Here is a 19,041-nt window from a genome sequence, read left to right on the forward strand (position 1 = left end):
GTTCAAGTTATAATCCTAAACAAGAATAAAATAATTATTAAACAAATAAACAAGTAATAGTCAATCAACAACTCAACAACAAACAATCAAGAAACCACAAATCACGCACAGAGAAGCTATAAAAAACAAAATAAAAAATGTATAGCCGATTCTTACCTGGATTGTTGCCTTGCCGATGAGCAATTCGATTTCTTCGGGAGGTCCGCAATTCTATTCTGTCGCTAAAAGGCTTGGGACTTGGGAGAGAAATTTTGTAGAATTGAGGTGGGGCGGATCAGAGGATTATGGGATGAATTTGGTCTCATCCTTGTAAATGGACGGGACTTGATTGGACTAAGACATTGATGTACGACGGTTTTTGAAACAACCGTCGCTATTACGACGGTTTTTCAAAAAACAGTCGCTAATTAGCGACTGTTTGAATTAAACCGTCGCAAATATTAGCGACGGTTGATGAAAAACCGTCGTTAAAAAAATAAATCCGTATAATTTTTATGCTAAAAGTATTACTTTTTATTGTTAATATCGGTAGGGTTGATCCGTCTCACAGATTAGGATCCCTGATGGTCTCACATGATACTCATTCAAATTTAAAAGACCAAAAAATTAAAAAATATATATTTACAAATTACAAGAATTAACAAAAATATCACTGTAACATAAACAAAAATAAAAAAATTACAAATTATAAGACTAAAAATACAAATTTAATAAAATTAAAAAAATAAAAATTACAAACCAAAAATACTCCCCGGTCTTTTTTTTCTACATTATTTATTTACTATTATGCCCTCCAATTAGTTTTCACGGGTATGGTCTATAAAGAGACAAATCTAAAGATTCCATATCTATAAACATGCATCATATATTATTATTATTTATTATTGTATATATACTATAATATTATTCTGTTTGTGTTGAGTCAAGTTTTCCGGAACTTGTCATACGTTTTCCTTTACAATATTTTTTGTCCGATATTTCGTGTCCTGTCCAGGGGTGTCAGAGTAACATTCAGTAGATGTCTTCAATCATATGGTCTCAAATTTTGAAAAGAAATGTAAGGTTAGGACGAAAATTAGTTTACAAGTGAAAGAAATCTCCTCGCAATATAGTCGTAATTGAACACATGGTAATCTTCCAATTCTTTAATCTTTGATCAAAAGAACATAAAAAATAATCGATACAATCATGTTCAAAAAGAAAATCAATGGTACTAACGGTACTCTCTATTTTTTTTCTTTTGAAAAATTTCATGACTCTTTTACAATGTAAGATTCTAATTATACAAATTCATTATCAGAGGTGGTTATGTGAATTGAAAGGGGAAAAAACTGTACCAATCTGCTTCCAACTTCCTAACTGGTTATCAAAGAATTATGACAAATTGCCAAGTTTGAGGAATTTTTTGCTGCACATATAGTCAACTGTCAGCATAATCTTGTGCTCTATTCAATTTTGGGTGGGAAACGCATTGTAAATCCTGTTTACTCCGACGGTTCGTCGAACCAGCTGAACCATAATGGCTGTCGTTTAACTGGGCTAGCCGTCGTCAACATGATTAGCTTTCGTTATTTGAGACCTTTCTTCTGAAATTTTCATAGCCAAGAGAAGCATCCAATTTGTAGGCATTGTATTGCTCCAGGGAGGATATTTCTTCTATTGACATTGTTGATGAGCCAGAAGTCAAATAATGGCGAGGTACGCGGGCTCTAGTAGATCAGGATAATGTTATTAGCAAATCAATTATATATATAAATGCTACAAAACTTATATGATTGCTGGACTCGCACTCGGACATGCAAAATATACCTTCTTCGTTTATTATTGCCAACGCTTTCAGATAAACGAGAGGTTTCAAATCTTGAAATCTGGCTTAATGTTGAAAGGTATTCATGAAATGGTTCACCCTTCACTGCTAGGTATGATCTCGATGGAACCACAGATTCGAATATATTGCAAATATGTGGATCTGATTTGCTGCATTGCAGAAAAAATTACAAAAATAGCATTATAACAAGAAGCTGCATATAACCAAAAGCTACCCGTATGTCGATGAATGAGGCCGTTATGTGATTCACTTGCATTATCGTATGAAAATATGGCGAGTAAAAGCAGCATGGCAAGTGCCACCAAATATAGAGGGTGAGTTAAAAACATCATACCATGTTAAGGGATTGGAGCTTTTGGATGTTTTTGTGTCTGATAACTCAACCATTTTGCGCTCCAGACTAGACAATTTCCCAAGTGCAATCGAGCTTACTGAGGATGATAGCATTTCTGTGGTCAGATCCAAGCTGATTGCAGATCCTGTGATTGACCCTAAAGACGCAATTTCCTTGGCATAAAAACACATCCCATGTTGAGCAAGAACAGATGACATCTTCAATTGGTCATCATGAAAATTATATGAATGAGTTTTTTCACATGGACTCATCAATGGTCGCAAAGAATCCTGCGATATAAAAACAAATCATTATGCTCATTAAAATCATATGCAGAAAGTAGTATCAATATGAAATTGAGCACTCACATAGAGTAGAGTGTGGCAATCATTGAGTAAGAGATCGGTGTTTGAAATTACATCAGTTATTCCATGCGACAATTTCAGAATTTGCCAATAACTTTTCTCCTCTGTAGTGACATAATTCCTCAAGTTCTTGCATTGACTACGCAACCGATTCCAGGATTCTTGCACAGAATCAAACACCTTATCAGTTTTATGTTGGTTGTCGAAGGAATTCAATCTACTTACAAAATCAACACAACTACACTCGTCTAACACTTGATACTCTCTTGGGACATCTGCCTCACATTTTGATAGAGACTCTCCAACCTCCTCTTGATAGACAAAAGCTACACCAGTCTCAGGATTTCCAAACATTTCCTGGTCAGTGGGAATTGCATGGAATGATTCATTATAGTAGGCACCAACTGTAGCTTCCAGGACAGGTAATGAATCTTGGACAAATGAATTAGCAGCAGTTGCATTTGCGAAATGACCATAAGATACTGTTGTTGAGTATAGATCTGTATCATGGATAAGCTCTGTCTCGGGAACATATGATGATTCTGGCACACACGATATGTCGGGTGACTTGCATATGTAATCCATACATGAATAATCAACTCCTTCAGAGAGCTGAAAACAGTGTTCTTCCAACTTGTCTACAGCAGAACTGTAGATTAGCTCAGTTGGAAGGGGGCCTATTTGAGTTGTTAAGCAATGGGAAGCTAGCATTTTGACATCAACATCTAGTAATCCACCTGAATCTAGGAGAGTACTGCCACCCAAAAACTCATCTTCAGAATCTGAAGAAAGAACTGTATTGGTTTTTCTCCGACGACGTAGCCGTCCAAATGCAATAGGGGAGCAAGAAGAATCGAAAAGCTCAAGGTTGGCATCAAAAGCTGTATATTCAGCTTCATCCTGATGCGATGTGTGCAAGCTTAACATTGCTTTCTTTTTCGCCACAAAGGGATCTAGTTCATCATTCTGAATATGGATATTTTCTGCTATACTGTCATTTAGTTCCTCACAATTAATTGGGATTTCTTCTGTCAAAACTAAAGAATTAACAACCTCCTTAAACACAAACTCGGAAAGCTGTGAAAAGTATCCCCAAGGGATCATTTTAGGTAGGATGTGGTGCCCAGCGTCAAGATCAAAAGGAACCGGGTTGTATGTTGTATAAAGTTTATTGCCTGGACAATTAATACATTAGGTGTACATGAAATCAAGATGGCAAAGCAAGTTGAACAAGAATAATAACATGAATTAAGCAAGCCCAAAATTTTTACATGTTTAGGCAATATGCAAGTACTTGAAAGCGAATAAAACATGGAACCTGGTGGAAAAACTAGAGAGAATTTGGTTCCATCAATTCACAGAACATGCAGAGCATTGGTGCAGATGAATTATGGAAATATAACAAAATTGATTTCTAGGATTTAAGCTTATGAATAAATTTTCAAGTCCTCATTTCAATGTACACGAATGCCAATGAGGCCTAAAGCAGTCAGTTGAATGTCATCCTTGAATTTATACATAAATGTTACTCATGGTCAAAAGAAGCCAGAAAGCATCTATTATGTTATTGGGCAGACACGTTTATCTAAAGAAATATATTGATGATTAATTTTCGACAGGAGAAACCTAAGAACATAAGGATTGGTTCAAAAATAGAAGATCTATGCCTGGTAAAACCATCAAGACGCATCACAACTTTATCAACAGAGAGAAATTGAAACATCATTATTAGTCAATGATTATAACCTCTCTTCGTACTTTGTCCACAGCACCAAAACTGAAGAAGCATGATGGTTTTACGAATGTCTTTTTGACAATGATCGACAAATCTTTCCACCAAGAAAGGATGGATTTTGATATTTTCTGCAGCACAAATCTACAAGGGTGTGATAATGTAGTCTGGATGGAAAGTACTCAGACGGTATTTTGATTGCATAATTCACCAGGAATGCATACCACACTAATATGTCCAAGAAGATCTTTCAATGATGGCAGAAAAAAGCTCAACTCTGCCCTGTCCAGACTCTTAGGGAGGACAGGATTATTACCTGCATATCACAAAAACAAAAACAGAAAGAAAGAAAGAAATACAATCAATTAACCATCAACTGGCAAGGAAAATAAGGGTGCAAGTATGACGGATGAAACTTCATACTGTTGCTAGTTAATATCATGGGCCGCTTTGCAGTCTCTGCTAGTTGTTGTATAGTCGATATAAAACCATGATCTTCACATAGAGTAGCATCCACATCCTCAAAAAGAATCAATGTCTTATTCCCATATTGAAACTTATCAGCAAGGTTATCTCCTGAGGTTATTTTGTCCGACAATGCATCAGCATTTTGTGAATCTTCCTTATCCAATAAAGGTGTCGTCTCCAAGACTTCCATGGCAGGGCAATGAGTCTTGGTATTGACAGGCGAAAAGAACATTGAAAGAGACTTGTCCGAATTTATAGGGTTTCCTGATGTTCTGAAAGAAAACCAGGCAATAAAATACATGAGTTTGTTTTCCTACTAAAGATCTATTTCATTTAGCCTTCCAAGATTAGTTTAAATTTAAAAAAAAAACAAAACAAAAACAAATCAAAATTGCAACAGATATGCTTACACATTCATTTTTCAAAACGGTTAGCATTAGAAACTTAAAATGGTTAGCGCTTGATACTTCAATGTGCTCTAAATTTATGTTGCGAGAGTAATAAGCACCCACATTTTCTTGTAATGGATTTTGAATGATTGAACGCGAGAAACGAATATACATGTTAAACTACTACAACAACTTCCTTATATTAAGCAATTTTACCACATGAAATACAATTTTCTTAGAAGGCTGTATAGAGTACTAATGGCAACTCATACATGGCTAATGAAATCGAATCTCATGAGGTAAAATTCATCGAGATAATATTGCTTCAGACACCCACACATTGACCCATCTCTATCTTCCAATATTATAAAGTCAAGTAAATGCTAGAGATAAGTGTATGGAGACTGGCTATGAGCAGGCTAGAAATTAATGCTGGATGAGTTATCCAATATGTTAGCACAACTCCCGTCTAAGGTATGATTCTGCTCCACTTTAGCGAAAACGAACATTCGACATTGACTCATTGGAGCCGCAAAGATCAGTAATGTGTATTCCTGATTGACCATACAAAAGTTACAAACTAGCCTTCCAAATGAGATTCATTTCCAAAGAGGCTTTCATTCAGAATTTTTAGTTGCTTTAAGCTCGTGCACTCATTCCATCCAGTAGACTATCACCTACACAGCACCTTTATTTGATTTTTTTTTGTCCCTCCCCATCTGCCTGCTCTTCAGGAAACCCAGTATTGTACAAACACCGAATAGAGTTCTCATGTGGAGTCCTTCTACTTTCTTCAGACTTTATCTCACTTTGGTTCTCAGTTTTTCACTAAGCTATCTCATATATATATATCCAGCCATATTAACAATAAAAATTAGTACAGGAATGTGTTTCTGCTAGCAAGAGAAAAACCAGACACTTGCTTTTGTAAAGACTTTGGCCGTTAAATGTAGGAAGAGTTTGAGACAAACCGTTGAAGCCAATGAGATTCCACAGCCTCGCCAAATTTTTGCTTTACAAGAGCTCCATTTCTCCAATCTGATGCATTAATCTAGATAGACCAGAAACAAAAATTAGATGTCTTGTGCCCTCACAGCTTTTATACAGCTAAATGGTAAGGTCATATAGAGCAATAGAGTTAGTGAACTATTTTCCAGATAAAGCAGAGGTAGCTAATAAACAAGTTAAAGTTCGTTCCACGAGTGTAGTACCGATTCAATTTCTTCACTGGCGTCAAACATTTTATCCTAAATATCAATCGACAGATCTCGGATCTGACTTACCCATCAACCATAATAAACAAAATCCATTTTTGGTTTAACACAGAGTGAGGAATGAATAATGGGAATTCAACCACGCCACGGCTGAAAATCTCCTAACTATGACATATGGATAACAATTCAGTTTTACATTCTGCCACATGAACTGCGTGCTATCAAATTATTTTCATACGTGGCATCACGATAAACCAAAGTTGCATAGCGTGAACCTTAAGCGAAGTCGTTCCAGTATAAGAAGTACCTCAATTATCTGAAATCCATATTCTCTTGCACAAGCATAGATAGCGGCAGACTTCCCACTCTGCAAAAGCCAACTCTTTCAGACACCAACAATCAAATAAGCTTCTAAAGTAGAACTACTGAAAAAGGATATTTATGCATTTGATATAGTATGTTCACAAGAAGGAACTAATACCAGAAAATACCATAACTTATGAAAGAGATAGAACTTTTAAGCTAATTGTTGATCAGATATTAAAAGGGTAATGGAAAAATGGGAAGGCAGAATATACTGGATCAATTTATTTTTTAGCTGTTTTTCCTACGTCCGGCCAAAATCAAACTTTACAAACGAGAAAGCAGTAAACAGATGAAATCTGCTACATACCCCAAACGGTCCAGTAACTAAGAGAACGTTCTTCAAGCTGTCGTCACCATCTGTAGTATCTGAGTCACAGTCACTTTGCAGACAGTAGTCACCATCATCTTGAGTGAGGAATTTATCTTCATCAATGCAACCCCTACTCGCCGGAGAACCCTTTTTCTGCCAGAGTTGAAGCCATTCACTTAAAAACTTCACTGATTCACCATTACCACATATCTGTCATGAAATTCATATAACTGTATTAAAAAAGAGAGAAAAGATCAAGAATGTCAAAGGACAGGAACTTTAAGAGCTTATACATCTAATTAATAGGGAAGCATTCATCATGTTCCCATAGACTATAGTAACTTGTCCAAAATGGGTAACAGAAAAAAGTAATGCTCAACTTAAATAATAAGCACACTGACAACATCAACAAGGAATCTTATAGGATTCCAAGTAGGTGAGGAATGATTTCTTGTCCGGTATTACTATCACAGAAAGAAGGTATAACAATTAAATGGAAAACTTTGTGCTTTGCTTTAGAGGAGTTTGCTTGAGTCACCAAAATAATTCTAAATAAAGTGAATGAAATGTAGACTAACATAGAGTAGAGTAAATTAAAAATAGTGCCATAAAGAAACCACGAAGCATCCCATCAAAGTTATGCTCAATTAAACTCTTTTGGCTTTAAAACATATAATCTAGGTTCCTTGAACTGACCTCTACGTCTGGATTTCAATTACTACCAATGAAGCACAAATTTAAAGCGAAAAAATTGATCTACACTAGAAAAACTTTTAATGCACTTTCAACAAGAACCCACTAATGCTGTTGAATTGGACAGACGGATGCAAGAAACTGTAATTAATAGAGAAGGCTTCACTTGGGGAAAAAAGTGTAAATGCTATGCTAAAATGGAGAAGCAGACATGCAAACTACTTAGGTAGTGTTTGCAAAAATTTATTTTAAATGCTTCCAAGCTTTTAGCCAATAAATGTTTGGAAATTGTATTTAGAAGCTGGGAAACACTTAAAATAAGATATTGCAAACACTACTTTAATATTGTGTATCAACTGAAAAAAAGATATACATAATTGGTCTCTTCAGAAAATTGTTGTCCTCAGCCAAAAATAAAGTTATCACTAACACATCCTACAGAAATGATACAAATAATTGCCTTGAAAATCAGTCGAATGTCACATAAAAGAAATTAAACCTGCTTGGCATTATGAGGTCGGTATTTGTCGGTCCATAGGCAATTTTCATGCTGATTGTGACTGGTATTGTAATTAGACATAATCCTGGATTGGCAGCAGGAAGAAATGCAGATAAAATGGTCAGATATAAACAGGAATGACATCTCCATGGAAAAAGTAAAATGTTACCTTTCCTGGAGGTTGGAATCCAAGTTTCCGCAGCTAGAATTTCCAGCAAATAAATCATTGCTTTCAAGTGTGAGATCCTGCCAATGATGAAAGTAATGATCTCTGGCCATGTTCACATTGATTTTGCCATGATAGACCAGACATAACTTTTTTTAAAAGAAAATACAAGAAGAATCATCAATAATTCCAGTAAATTTTCATATGCATTAGACACTTCTTTAAAGGAGCTCAATAGAAAGAAATGTCCAGTGAGATAGGTGTCGTGTCATGCTAGACATTCCAATTCTGAAATCGTGAGTACAACACTAGAAGTGAATATTACCACTGCAATTTGAACTGATGAAGCAAGTATCTCTTCTTTGTTGTATGTTATCATATCCACATCCTTCAGGTATGCATCACATAGTACTCTATTACCAGCCAATAGTGAGGATGTAATAGGATGTAAACATTCAGGTTGATCATGCGACCGCGTTGAAACCTCTTTCAGTTGAATAGAGCTCTGATGAGAGTTTGGGTGTAATGAAGTTCGTGTGAAACGAGAGCCGCTCAAATAATTATCAAAACTCAAAAACTCAACTGATCCTTCATAAACTGGAGAGCATTGATAGTAAAGAGTATCGCTGACACATGTTTCTGGAAATCTCAAATGTCCCCAATCAAGCTTTATGTGGTCCTCCTAAGTGTGCAGATTACAAATAGTAAATATTTTTTTACTAAAATGTTTTCACAGAAAAAAAAGGACAAATGACATCCCAAACACTAATTTGGATAAAAAAAAAACAATTGTATAAATACCTCAACATTTTCAAATACATGGATAGGGTTGAAAATAACGTCTTTCTCCTTTTTCTCAAAAAAGGACCACTTGCTATCTGAACCAGTCAAGTCTTGGTTGTTTTTTCCCCGATTTCCATGATGTGAAAAATGGATGTACTTGTTTTCCAGCAAATATACGAGAATTTTCCTAAAAAGCGCAGAAAATCCTCAAAACCAACAATTATCTCAGGACATCTACATGTAAAGTTCTTGAACACATTTACAAGCCAGAAGGTGTTGAGCCAGACAAGAGAAAAACATCCAATTTATATTAACTACCTCTGCAGTCAATTTTGCCTCCAATCTTAGATTAGGGATTGTTGGCAACTGCTGTTCATCCAGTGAAAGTTCAAATGCAATTTCAGTTGAACACGACTTTCTGGAACCATTTTTTGTCTTTTTGCTTGGCGTTGAGTTCATTTTTTCCTACTTTTGGACTAGCGTTATGCTGCCTCTTTGGCTTCTGAGGTGTACTTTTTCCATCTAAACGAGTCATAGTTAACAAATATTCAGGCATGCAGGATTAAAAAATAAAAAATCAACAGAGTTCTCTCACTTGTCAAATGTCTTATATGTATTATATCACATCGTCATCATATAGAGTGGCGGATAACAACATAAAATTTTAGAAGAATAAATTAAGGAAATTTACATGCTGGTGATATGGATTGAGAAGGAAAAAGTATTTGAATGTATTATTATTTACCAATAGAGATGGATCTAATTAAAAACACAGAAGAAAAACTGACTTGTACATTTAAATATTAGGTGTCATGTAAATTCCATCCCTACCCCTAATTCAGGGGGGTGGATTTTGGAGTAATTTGCCAGTTTCAAGAATTTTCCAAAGATCTAAATATATCTAATCAAAAAATTGTGACATCTGTAAATTCTACCTTTTTCACGTATTAACTGCTTATTGACTCCTGTAATGCTCGAAAGTAATCACAAAACCCTTAAGAAAAAATAGGCATAAAACCCTGTGATTTTAAATTTACTGTTAAAACCTCGATGTCTTCCGCTGGCGCACATGTTCTGCAAGTATTTATAGTTCTTTTACTTTTAAATCAACCACGCTAACATAATACACCTTTTAGCCTACTAAAATTGGAAGTTCGTTTATATAAATTGCAAATATAATTAAAGAAGATGATTTGTGCTAATTGTTACCTTTTAAACCTTTCTTTCTCAGAGATGTTAATAGACGGAGAAGAACCAAAAACCTTAGGACATGCATTTGAGTCACAGATTGCAAAGAAAAGAGTCCAAATATTATAAATGAAAAACATGTGTGTGTTCAATCACAAGGACTTTTAGGTGCATATTTTAGAATCACATAGACTATGTGTCTATCTTTTTTCAAGGGATTTTTAGCTATTTTTGAATATCAATGGGGGCCAAATACACTTTACCCTCTTTTGCATATAAGCTAAATCATTCCCAACTTTATTCATTTGATCTAAAAGACTAAAACAATATCATATATTAATATTAGGGCCCACAAAAAACTGTGCAGCCTGCAAGTCAGTCCCTTACACAGAGGAAGCGAAAAGCACAGAGCAATTCCAATAGTCAGGCGCTTAATCCATTGTATTTAAAACTTACTAGTATCAATGGGTGCTCATCGTAGAATGGATAAATCATCACCATTACTTAATCTAGCACCTCTCAAAAGATTTTATTTGACAAATCCTTTTTAAGACCACATTTTGTCATGCCATTGCAAAATTAAAATATAAGCTAAGAAAACATACTGGCAACTGAGCTTGGAGGCGAACATAATCCAACATTTTTTTCAGGTGAATCAACATGGACCAGCTGGTTTCTCTGCTTCTTGTTCTGCCCCCGTTCAGAGGCCTTCACAAAAAAACTTGACTCTACAATAAATTTAAAAAAGCAATAGAGTCATATATCATTTAATCCATGTTTCTTCACCTATTACATATCACGTGACAAGCAACAATAGTAACATAATCCCCGCTGTTGCTTGATAAGGATCAAACAAAAGGTAAGATGAAATTGATAAATGTTCACTTACTAATAGTAATTGGGGAATCATCAAAGTCCACTTGTTTGCTTGAAGTCTCCGGGCTAATATTTTTAACCTGAACGCAAAGCACAGGAAAGCGAGAGGAAACAAGGTGCTTGGGTTATAAGTAATTTTTCAACTAAATTTTATTTATCACCATATATTCAGGTAAAAACCATGCAAAACAGATGCCAAATACTTGCTTATGCCAGTTGTATTTAGCTGTATTACGAATTCTTTAATTACTGAATCAGCATTTTAATATAACTTGTTTAAACAAAAAACAATTACTGTTAGAAAAACATCAATACAGTGAGTGCCAGAGACAGAATTACAACACCAGCAGTCTTATGATCATCAAGAAGACTAAACCAGCACTCCAGGCAACAATTAACTCGATACAGCCTCTACTAAGCTCACAAACTCATTAGTACCAAAACCGGCACCGTGCAGGACAAAAAATTATTTACCATAAAGCACCAGCACAAAAAAATCATAATTTTTGGAATATATTTGAGATTGAAACCATCTGAGTACCCGAATTCTTAATGCTGAGAAAATAAATGGACCCTTTAACACTTTACTTGGTTCTTCGCATTTCGAGCTCGTTTCGTCAGCCAAGGGTTCAATATTTAAGACCTAATGAAAAAATTGCCGCTACCTATTTTTAATTAATCCGCAAGTCAAAAAATATTAATTTTTTAAAAGCGAAAAGGAAGGTTCGATCCACTATTTTCCCTAATCTTCCCAGTGACTTATTCATGTATCCTAAACTCATTGAGTTTGCAACAACAAGCTCTTCATCAAAACAAGCAAAAAGTGCCGATCAAGTCGAGCAATTAATAAAGTAGTAGGTACACCACAAACCTTTGTAGAAGAACCTGGCGGTGTCGTTTTTGTTTCATAATTAGGCTTTCTCTTAGTTTTCCTGCGCTTTTCTATGCTGCCACACTCCTCCTCTTCCTTCACCTCCTCTTGTTTATTCCCGTTTCCAACGTCGATTTGGATCAGATCGCAATTCTCAGCTTCCTTGACTGAGCTCTCCTTGTGAGGAAAGAGCGTGGATTGTACCATTCGCCGCCTGACTCCCATCCCCTCCATAGCAGAATTAAGGTTGGATTTTGACCGATCTCTCGCTCGATTACGTCGGGGAGAAGGGGAATTTCGATTCACGAGAGAATTTGTGAGCCAGAAATACTTAAAAACTGAATTACACTTTCGCCCCTGAAATAGGGAGCAAAAGGTAAATAGTGAAAGTGGGAGGATTCCTGGTACCGGTGGAAGCGTTAGGTTATCTATCGTTTGGATTTCCCGCGCGGTTCTGGCTTTTTTATTTTTTTCCCGCGCTTGTATTCTGGACTTGAGCACGTTGTCGTCGATTATACTTGGCCCGGCCCAATTTGTACTTTTGGATCAGGTTTAGTTTACAATGGCCAATACTGACAATAAATCGAAAGTGAATACCTGACCTATTAGGATTCTATAGACGACTAGATTTTTTGTGAGACGGTCTCACGAATTTTTATCTATGAGACGGGTCAATCATACCGATATTCACAATAAAAAATAATACTCTTGACATAAAAAGTAATATTTTTTTTAATGAATGACCAAAATAATATATATGTCTCATAAAATACGATCTGTGAGACCGTCTCACACAAGTTTTTGCCTCTGAAGACACATCCCCATCCCGATCGGTCGGTTAGTTATTGCCATATTAAAAAGTTAACCTTTACAGATCGAATACAATCTCAATTAGCATATGTATTTCTCACGATGAATATCAGGTATGCGTGTACTGAGCTAATTCTTCTTATGATTCAAAAACAAAAATGATTTGGTTCTTCTAAATTATATTTTACGTTCGACGCATATAATGTATATTTAATATCTTAAAGTACATTAGCATCTAAAAAGAGATACATCATGATAAAGTGGCATAATTATTGAATAGTAAGTAATATGTTACAAAATATGTCAAAATTATATGTTTGATTATCATTTGCATGGCTTTTGGAGTGATAAAAACTTTGAATTTGCACCAGTTTCGATATCTTTATCAAGAATCACTGGATTTTTGTTGTCGACGCCATCAAACAGTTCATGGGCTTTAATCATATCACTCGTTAATCCCTTTGAATCAACATTCTCTTTGCTTTTGCCCCATATCACGGAGTAAAGTCCAAACACTATAACGACGGCTCCAATTAAACTACAATTCCAAAATAAAAGAACCCAAAGTTAATCAATCACTTCACTATCCTTATTTGCCGAGATAACTCAAAAAATTCACAGTGAAATTTACCATCATTTAGATAATTACTACCTTCCAAGGTGAACCTGCTCGGACAAAACAATGGCTCCCAAGATAGCAGTGATGATCATACTCAAAGGGCTGAATGCGGTCACGAACACCGGACCCCTTGCTTTGTTCACTACACTTTGCAGGTAGTATGCAATTCCAGAGCAAACAATGCCCTTTTTGTCATCAAAATAAATATTAATTAATTTTCTGTCAAACTTCTCTTTTTTAAAAATAAAAAATTAAAAATAGCCAATTAACATGTCATTTAATTCAATTCATATTAACTTGCCGCCATCTTCTTCTAATTACTAATATGATATAGATAGTCCAGACTCTATTATGGAAATGATATTCGAAATAAAATAAAATAAACTCACAGCATATGCAGCAGCTAGAAGCCGTAAATCAAATCCAATAACCCAAGCACTCCTGCGTGGTTCCGTTATCGCGGCGACTAATCCACCTTCCACCGTCCCCATTAAACATATCAAAGATGTGAGAGATAGTTCTGCTGGGTATTCCTTCAATGTTTTATTCTGTACAAAAATTGAACTCCATTTTTTTTCGATCTCAAGACTGATAATGCAGCAATAATTTAATGATTCTCTAATAAATAAATAAAAACCCACTTGCAAGATAAAGAACATAGACCAGCCCACTATACAAGACAACACCATAATAGTGCCTGTGATCCAATGCTGATCAGCAGAGACGGCGGCGGTTTTATGGTGGCTGCTGCCGTGAGAGTACCACAGAATATCGACTATGGGGCCTTTGTATAATGTCATTATCATTGCTCCCGCCACTGTTGCCAATGTACCGATCACTTTAGCCAAGCTGTACGTTTTTTTTAGATTGACTTTCTCCAACCTGAGGAATAGTACCAAAAAGTTTGCACTAAATTCATTTAGAATTCTTTATAATATATATATAGAAATTCTTTTAATATATATATATATATATATAATATACATGGCTTTTTGCCTATGATTTCCTGTTACATTTGAAACAATAGATTAAATCACTCGAGGTGATTGATGCAACATGAAGCTAATTTCAAGAACACTAAATTGAGGGCTCTTTAATTTTATTTCAAAAACAATAATTAAAGATACATGAAATGCTTCTGATCTCACGACCAATATTCGAGCATTGTGTAACCAAGATGAATCAATTTATATTAAAGTTAATGGAGAGATATTTGTACCTGAATATTACTGCCAATATGAAAGTGAAGGCAGGAAGAACATTAACAATGGCAGATGCAAATGTAGCAGACGTATACTGCATTCCCATATAATACAGGTTCTGGTCCAGCACCGGCCTATTAATTAATTAATTAAAAGGTTTAAACAAAAAATTAATTTAATTATTTTAATATTGCAAGAATAAAGAAGGATACATAGAATAGAATTAAGAGAGATATTCGAATTAAGTTAGATGGAATCGGAAAGCAAAACACAAGTTCCATTATGCAACTTTCTATATATTGAAAGATTATATCTTTTGTGAGACGGTCTCATGAATCTTATTTGTGAGACGGTCAACCCTACCGATATTAACAATAAAAAGTAATACTCTTAGCATAAAAAGTAATATTTTTTTCATAGATGACCCAAATAAGATATATGTCTCACAAAATACGATCCGCGAGACCGTCTCACACAAGTTTTTGTCATATTGAAATTACCAAACTGCCACGAATAGTGTGGATTATTTTAGAATAAAAAAAATATGTTTTTTTATTAACCATATAGTCTCTTCAAGTACAACTTTAATAATTCCTCCACATATGTTGCGCTTGAAAATATAGATGGAATGTTGAAAAAAGCCGACATAGAGCCAAAAAATAACGACGTGTTTGACATCACGGCAATAATTAAAAAAAACTCAAAATGAAACAAGTTAGTTAATCACAAAAATTATTACCCCTTAAAAAAATATTTTAGGCGAATTTATTATATACGAAATTAAAGTCATGCATGTCTAACAAAGAATATATATTGTTGTTGCAAGCTTCGATAAGATAAAACATTTGAGAAGTCGGAGGACATTACTCTAGGAAAGCAAGCACGGCTATCTTCAATAATATTGATTTTGTCACTTTAGGCCTTGTTTTTCTGCAAAAATATAAAAATAACATCACAATAAATATCATAATCACATACTATGAAAACAACTACCAGCTACTACATTTTACCATATAAACTCAAGTATAACTATGTGATGCCATAGCAGGACCTACGCCAGAATTTCTCATGATAAAACTTTTATCATATTTTCAGTGATCGTTTTTTCGCACACGCGCATATATATATATATATATATATATATATATATATATATATATATATACATATATATATATATATATGTGTGTGTGTGTGTGTGTGTGTGTGTGTGTGTGTGTGTACCTTTCAAGAAAATATGCGAATGGAGCAAAAACTAGGGTGGCAATTGCATGACGATAGACAACCAAGATCCAGTGACTAAATCCACCCTTCAAAGCAACAAGGGCGATGATGTACATTCCGGAATAGCCAAATTGAAGCGAAACCATGGCCAGATAAGGCTTCAACTTGTTGAGAAAAGGCGAATTTAGGAGTCCCCATAGACTTTGGCAACCCATTTGATTTCTCTCTTTATTAAACTCTTCTTGATCAACAATTCTAATGCATGGAATACACAAGCATAAATGTTGTGCCTTTTTATACCCACAAAAGCAAAACATAAAGCACAACTTTGATTCCCAAAATACAACGTCATATTTGTGAACCTGGAATCCATGATTAGACTGTGGTTGTGAAATATATCAATTATATTCTTACATTCATCTTTCCATTGCCTCGAAATATTAACTCAATTAATTCGCGGTATCCTTCTTTAAATCTGCAATATAAAATTTTGGAAATTTTGTTTTTTGGTCGTTTATATTTGTTTTGTTTTTTTTTTTTGAAATTTTTGTTGTCTATATTGTCAAATTTAAGCTTTAGTTATTATTTTTGTTTTTTTAGCAATTTTAATCTTTGTTTGATTTGACGCTAACGTGATAATAAGACATTGCTGATGTGATGCTGATGTATATAATGTTATATCAGCATTCTCGATGAAAAATGACTAGAATTGTCAAAAATAAAAAAAGAAATATATATATATATATATATATATATATATATGACTAAAATTGAAATTGATAATGTAGATGACCAAAATCACAAAGTAAAAAAATAAGAAGACCAAAAAAAATAATTTTCTCATAACTTGCTAAAATATATATTTTATGATATCTGTTTTGAATCAGAACTCATGACCCGCACTGAAAAATTAGAAAACAATCAGCGCACTAATCTTTTAAATACTTATACAATTTATTAAGCATCGACACTTTTAAATATTTCTTCTACCCCTTGATATTGTCCACTACTCCACTAATCAGTCAAATTTATGGAAAGAACCAATTTTTAATTATTTCAATTAAACTGGAAATTAAATCTTTTTGTTAATTATCATTCGAACTTAATTATAAATAATAGTTAAAAATAATATTTTTTTTATGAAATATAAATCAAAATATCAAACTAAATAACTGGTATATAAACCTACATATACATAATATAATAATTTATACTACTTTACTAGATTTGGGATTGGGACCGGCTCAAAAACTAATTGTGATCTCCAAACTACCAATTTTTCAAAATATCCTCTCCATTTACTAAAAAGAAAAACGAAATTTAATAAAATAAAACCCAAATGTGACATTCGATGAGGATATAAATTAAAGTTATCACTCCATAATTCATAGAAGTTATACATAAATTATTTATATTTTAAAATAGTTTTCATCAACGAAATTAAAATACTGCTAAATTACACTTTGATTTAAAAAATAAATAAACCTGAAAGAAACCCAAAGATACCAGTCCATAACACTAGGCCGCAGGAATTTCACAATTGACTGAAAGCAGCCAAAATAAAAATAAATACATAAAACCATGGATTTCCATCAAATAATTATATATCAATGTGTATCATACAACGTCCAAAAAACGGTGTCCAATATCGTTATCTTTCTAAACAAATCAATTTCTCCACTTTGATAGCTCCCTTTGTTAAAATTGTAGAGCTTTAATTCCTGGAAACTTGGCTCATTTGGTAATTTATGTTATATTATTTGAAAGTTTATTGACCAACAAATCTTGTTAGGGTTTAGTGGTTAGTGATTGTAACGTAGGGCTATTGTTTCTTCATTGTGGATTATGAGTGGACACTTTTCTCAAAAATGGCATACATTGTAATCAAGTTGTGTTCTTAGAATCTCAACTTTTAAATTAACCAGTGCTTGTAATTAAGATTACCACTATATCATTGATGATGTAAATTGTTTATATTGGAACTTGGACTTAACTCAACCCCAAAAGCTAGCTCAATGGAGGAGGATTGTCCAAGCCCATATATACAACTTCAAAGTTATTTATCCAACCGATGTGGGATAATTAACATAAATATGGTAATTTGGGCAACAATTATTCATACTCAAAACATGGTGTTTGATCTATCATACAATACGTACAAAAAATTAGATACGGAATTACAAACATTTAGTTCTATTATAAAGGATAACTCAAGTTTTTTATATATATAATTTTTGAGTTGGTATACGATACTGATTATCCATATTAAAAAAACGATGTACGCTCGATCTTATGTAATAATATTTAAATTATAGCGAAATTTTCATGAAAATTAATTAGATACAACGTCCCTCACTTCCAGCCATGTGATTTCAAAGTTGGGGTTAATTAGAAATATCTTTTCAATTTTAAAATTAAAATAAAAAATGAATTGCAGGTCTCCTTGATTAACATTTTGATATGTAAGCAAAGTGCATCAAATGGAACAATTTATAGTGTTAATATAAAATATTTTAATTTGAGCATAATCCATTACTCCGAATCACATAATTTTTTTATTAAAATTCCACGGTCGGTGATCATTATTGTGATAACGCGTCACAACAAACATCTTTATGGAATTATTATTTCGTTTATCGAGTAGAACGATTTATATTTTTCAATCAAATATAAATAAATATATTTCTTTTTTTTTACTCATAAATAAAGATATTTGAATAACCACGTGTGTTCAAATCTGATTAAACTAAAGTAGCGTGTGCAAAAGTTTAACAAAAAGGTATATATTATAATTTTTTTAATTTATTTTTTGCAAATTTGTAAAGAAAAAGTTCACAAACATTTTTTAAAATAATTTATAAATATTATTCAAGACAAGACCAGATAATCGTGAGATGCCATTAAATGAAAAAGAAATTAGTGCTTATCGTGTTGAGATTCCAATGTCCAATTTTGGTGGATTCCACTTTATAGATGGGGAAGAAGTATATTATTTTATTCTATTTTATTTTTCACGAAGTGTGAATTTACTATCACTGTTTTTCGGTGTATATAGATAAATCATCCAGCTAACGCAATAGCTCACAAACTACATTGATCAGGTA

General features: G+C 33.8%; 2 protein-coding genes across 2 annotated transcripts; both read right to left on the reverse strand.

Moving 5' to 3' along the window:
- Positions 1-1,118: 1,118 nt before the first annotated feature.
- LOC140817556 (uncharacterized) lies at positions 1,119-12,538 on the reverse strand. The gene is given in 20 exon segments (XM_073177308.1): positions 1,119-1,709; positions 1,810-1,977; positions 2,163-2,452; positions 2,531-3,702; positions 4,274-4,403; positions 4,484-4,575; positions 4,683-4,999; positions 6,088-6,167; positions 6,638-6,697; positions 7,004-7,216; positions 8,199-8,283; positions 8,368-8,444; positions 8,690-8,869; positions 8,948-9,046; positions 9,166-9,264; positions 9,266-9,334; positions 9,466-9,669; positions 10,941-11,063; positions 11,225-11,291; positions 12,083-12,538. Coding segments are annotated over 17 exon segments (3,423 nt in total). The 5' UTR covers positions 9,607-9,669; positions 10,941-11,063; positions 11,225-11,291; positions 12,083-12,538; the 3' UTR covers positions 1,119-1,558.
- Positions 12,539-13,017: 479 nt separating this feature from the next.
- On the reverse strand, positions 13,018-16,311 carry LOC140817451 (WAT1-related protein At4g08300-like). The gene is made up of 7 exons (XM_073177139.1): positions 15,938-16,311; positions 15,581-15,643; positions 14,731-14,847; positions 14,153-14,393; positions 13,901-14,059; positions 13,545-13,696; positions 13,018-13,430 (listed from the first exon to the last, which is right to left on the reverse strand). Exons 1-7 carry the CDS (start codon positions 16,252-16,254, stop codon positions 13,217-13,219), a joined length of 1,263 nt encoding a protein of 420 aa, XP_073033240.1. The 5' UTR covers positions 16,255-16,311; the 3' UTR covers positions 13,018-13,216.
- Positions 16,312-19,041: the final 2,730 nt, after the last annotated feature.

Source organism: Primulina eburnea, chromosome 16 (genome assembly GCF_022965805.1).
Source record: "Primulina eburnea isolate SZY01 chromosome 16, ASM2296580v1, whole genome shotgun sequence".
Classification (NCBI taxonomy): Eukaryota; Viridiplantae; Streptophyta; class Magnoliopsida; order Lamiales; family Gesneriaceae; genus Primulina; species Primulina eburnea.

Excerpts from the sequence above, each read along its gene's own strand:
- LOC140817451 (XM_073177139.1), bottom strand. The coding sequence starts at position 16,254 with ATGTTTTGCTTTTGTGGGTATAAAAAGGCACAACATTTATGCTTGTGT. Across the intron at positions 15,644-15,937 it reads TTCGCATATTTTCTTGAAAG|AAAAACAAGGCCTAAAGTGA; the intron begins GTACACACACAC and ends ATATTTTTGCAG. Across the intron at positions 14,848-15,580 it reads GCCGTGCTTGCTTTCCTAGA|GCCGGTGCTGGACCAGAACC; the intron begins GTAATGTCCTCC and ends ATTAATTAATAG.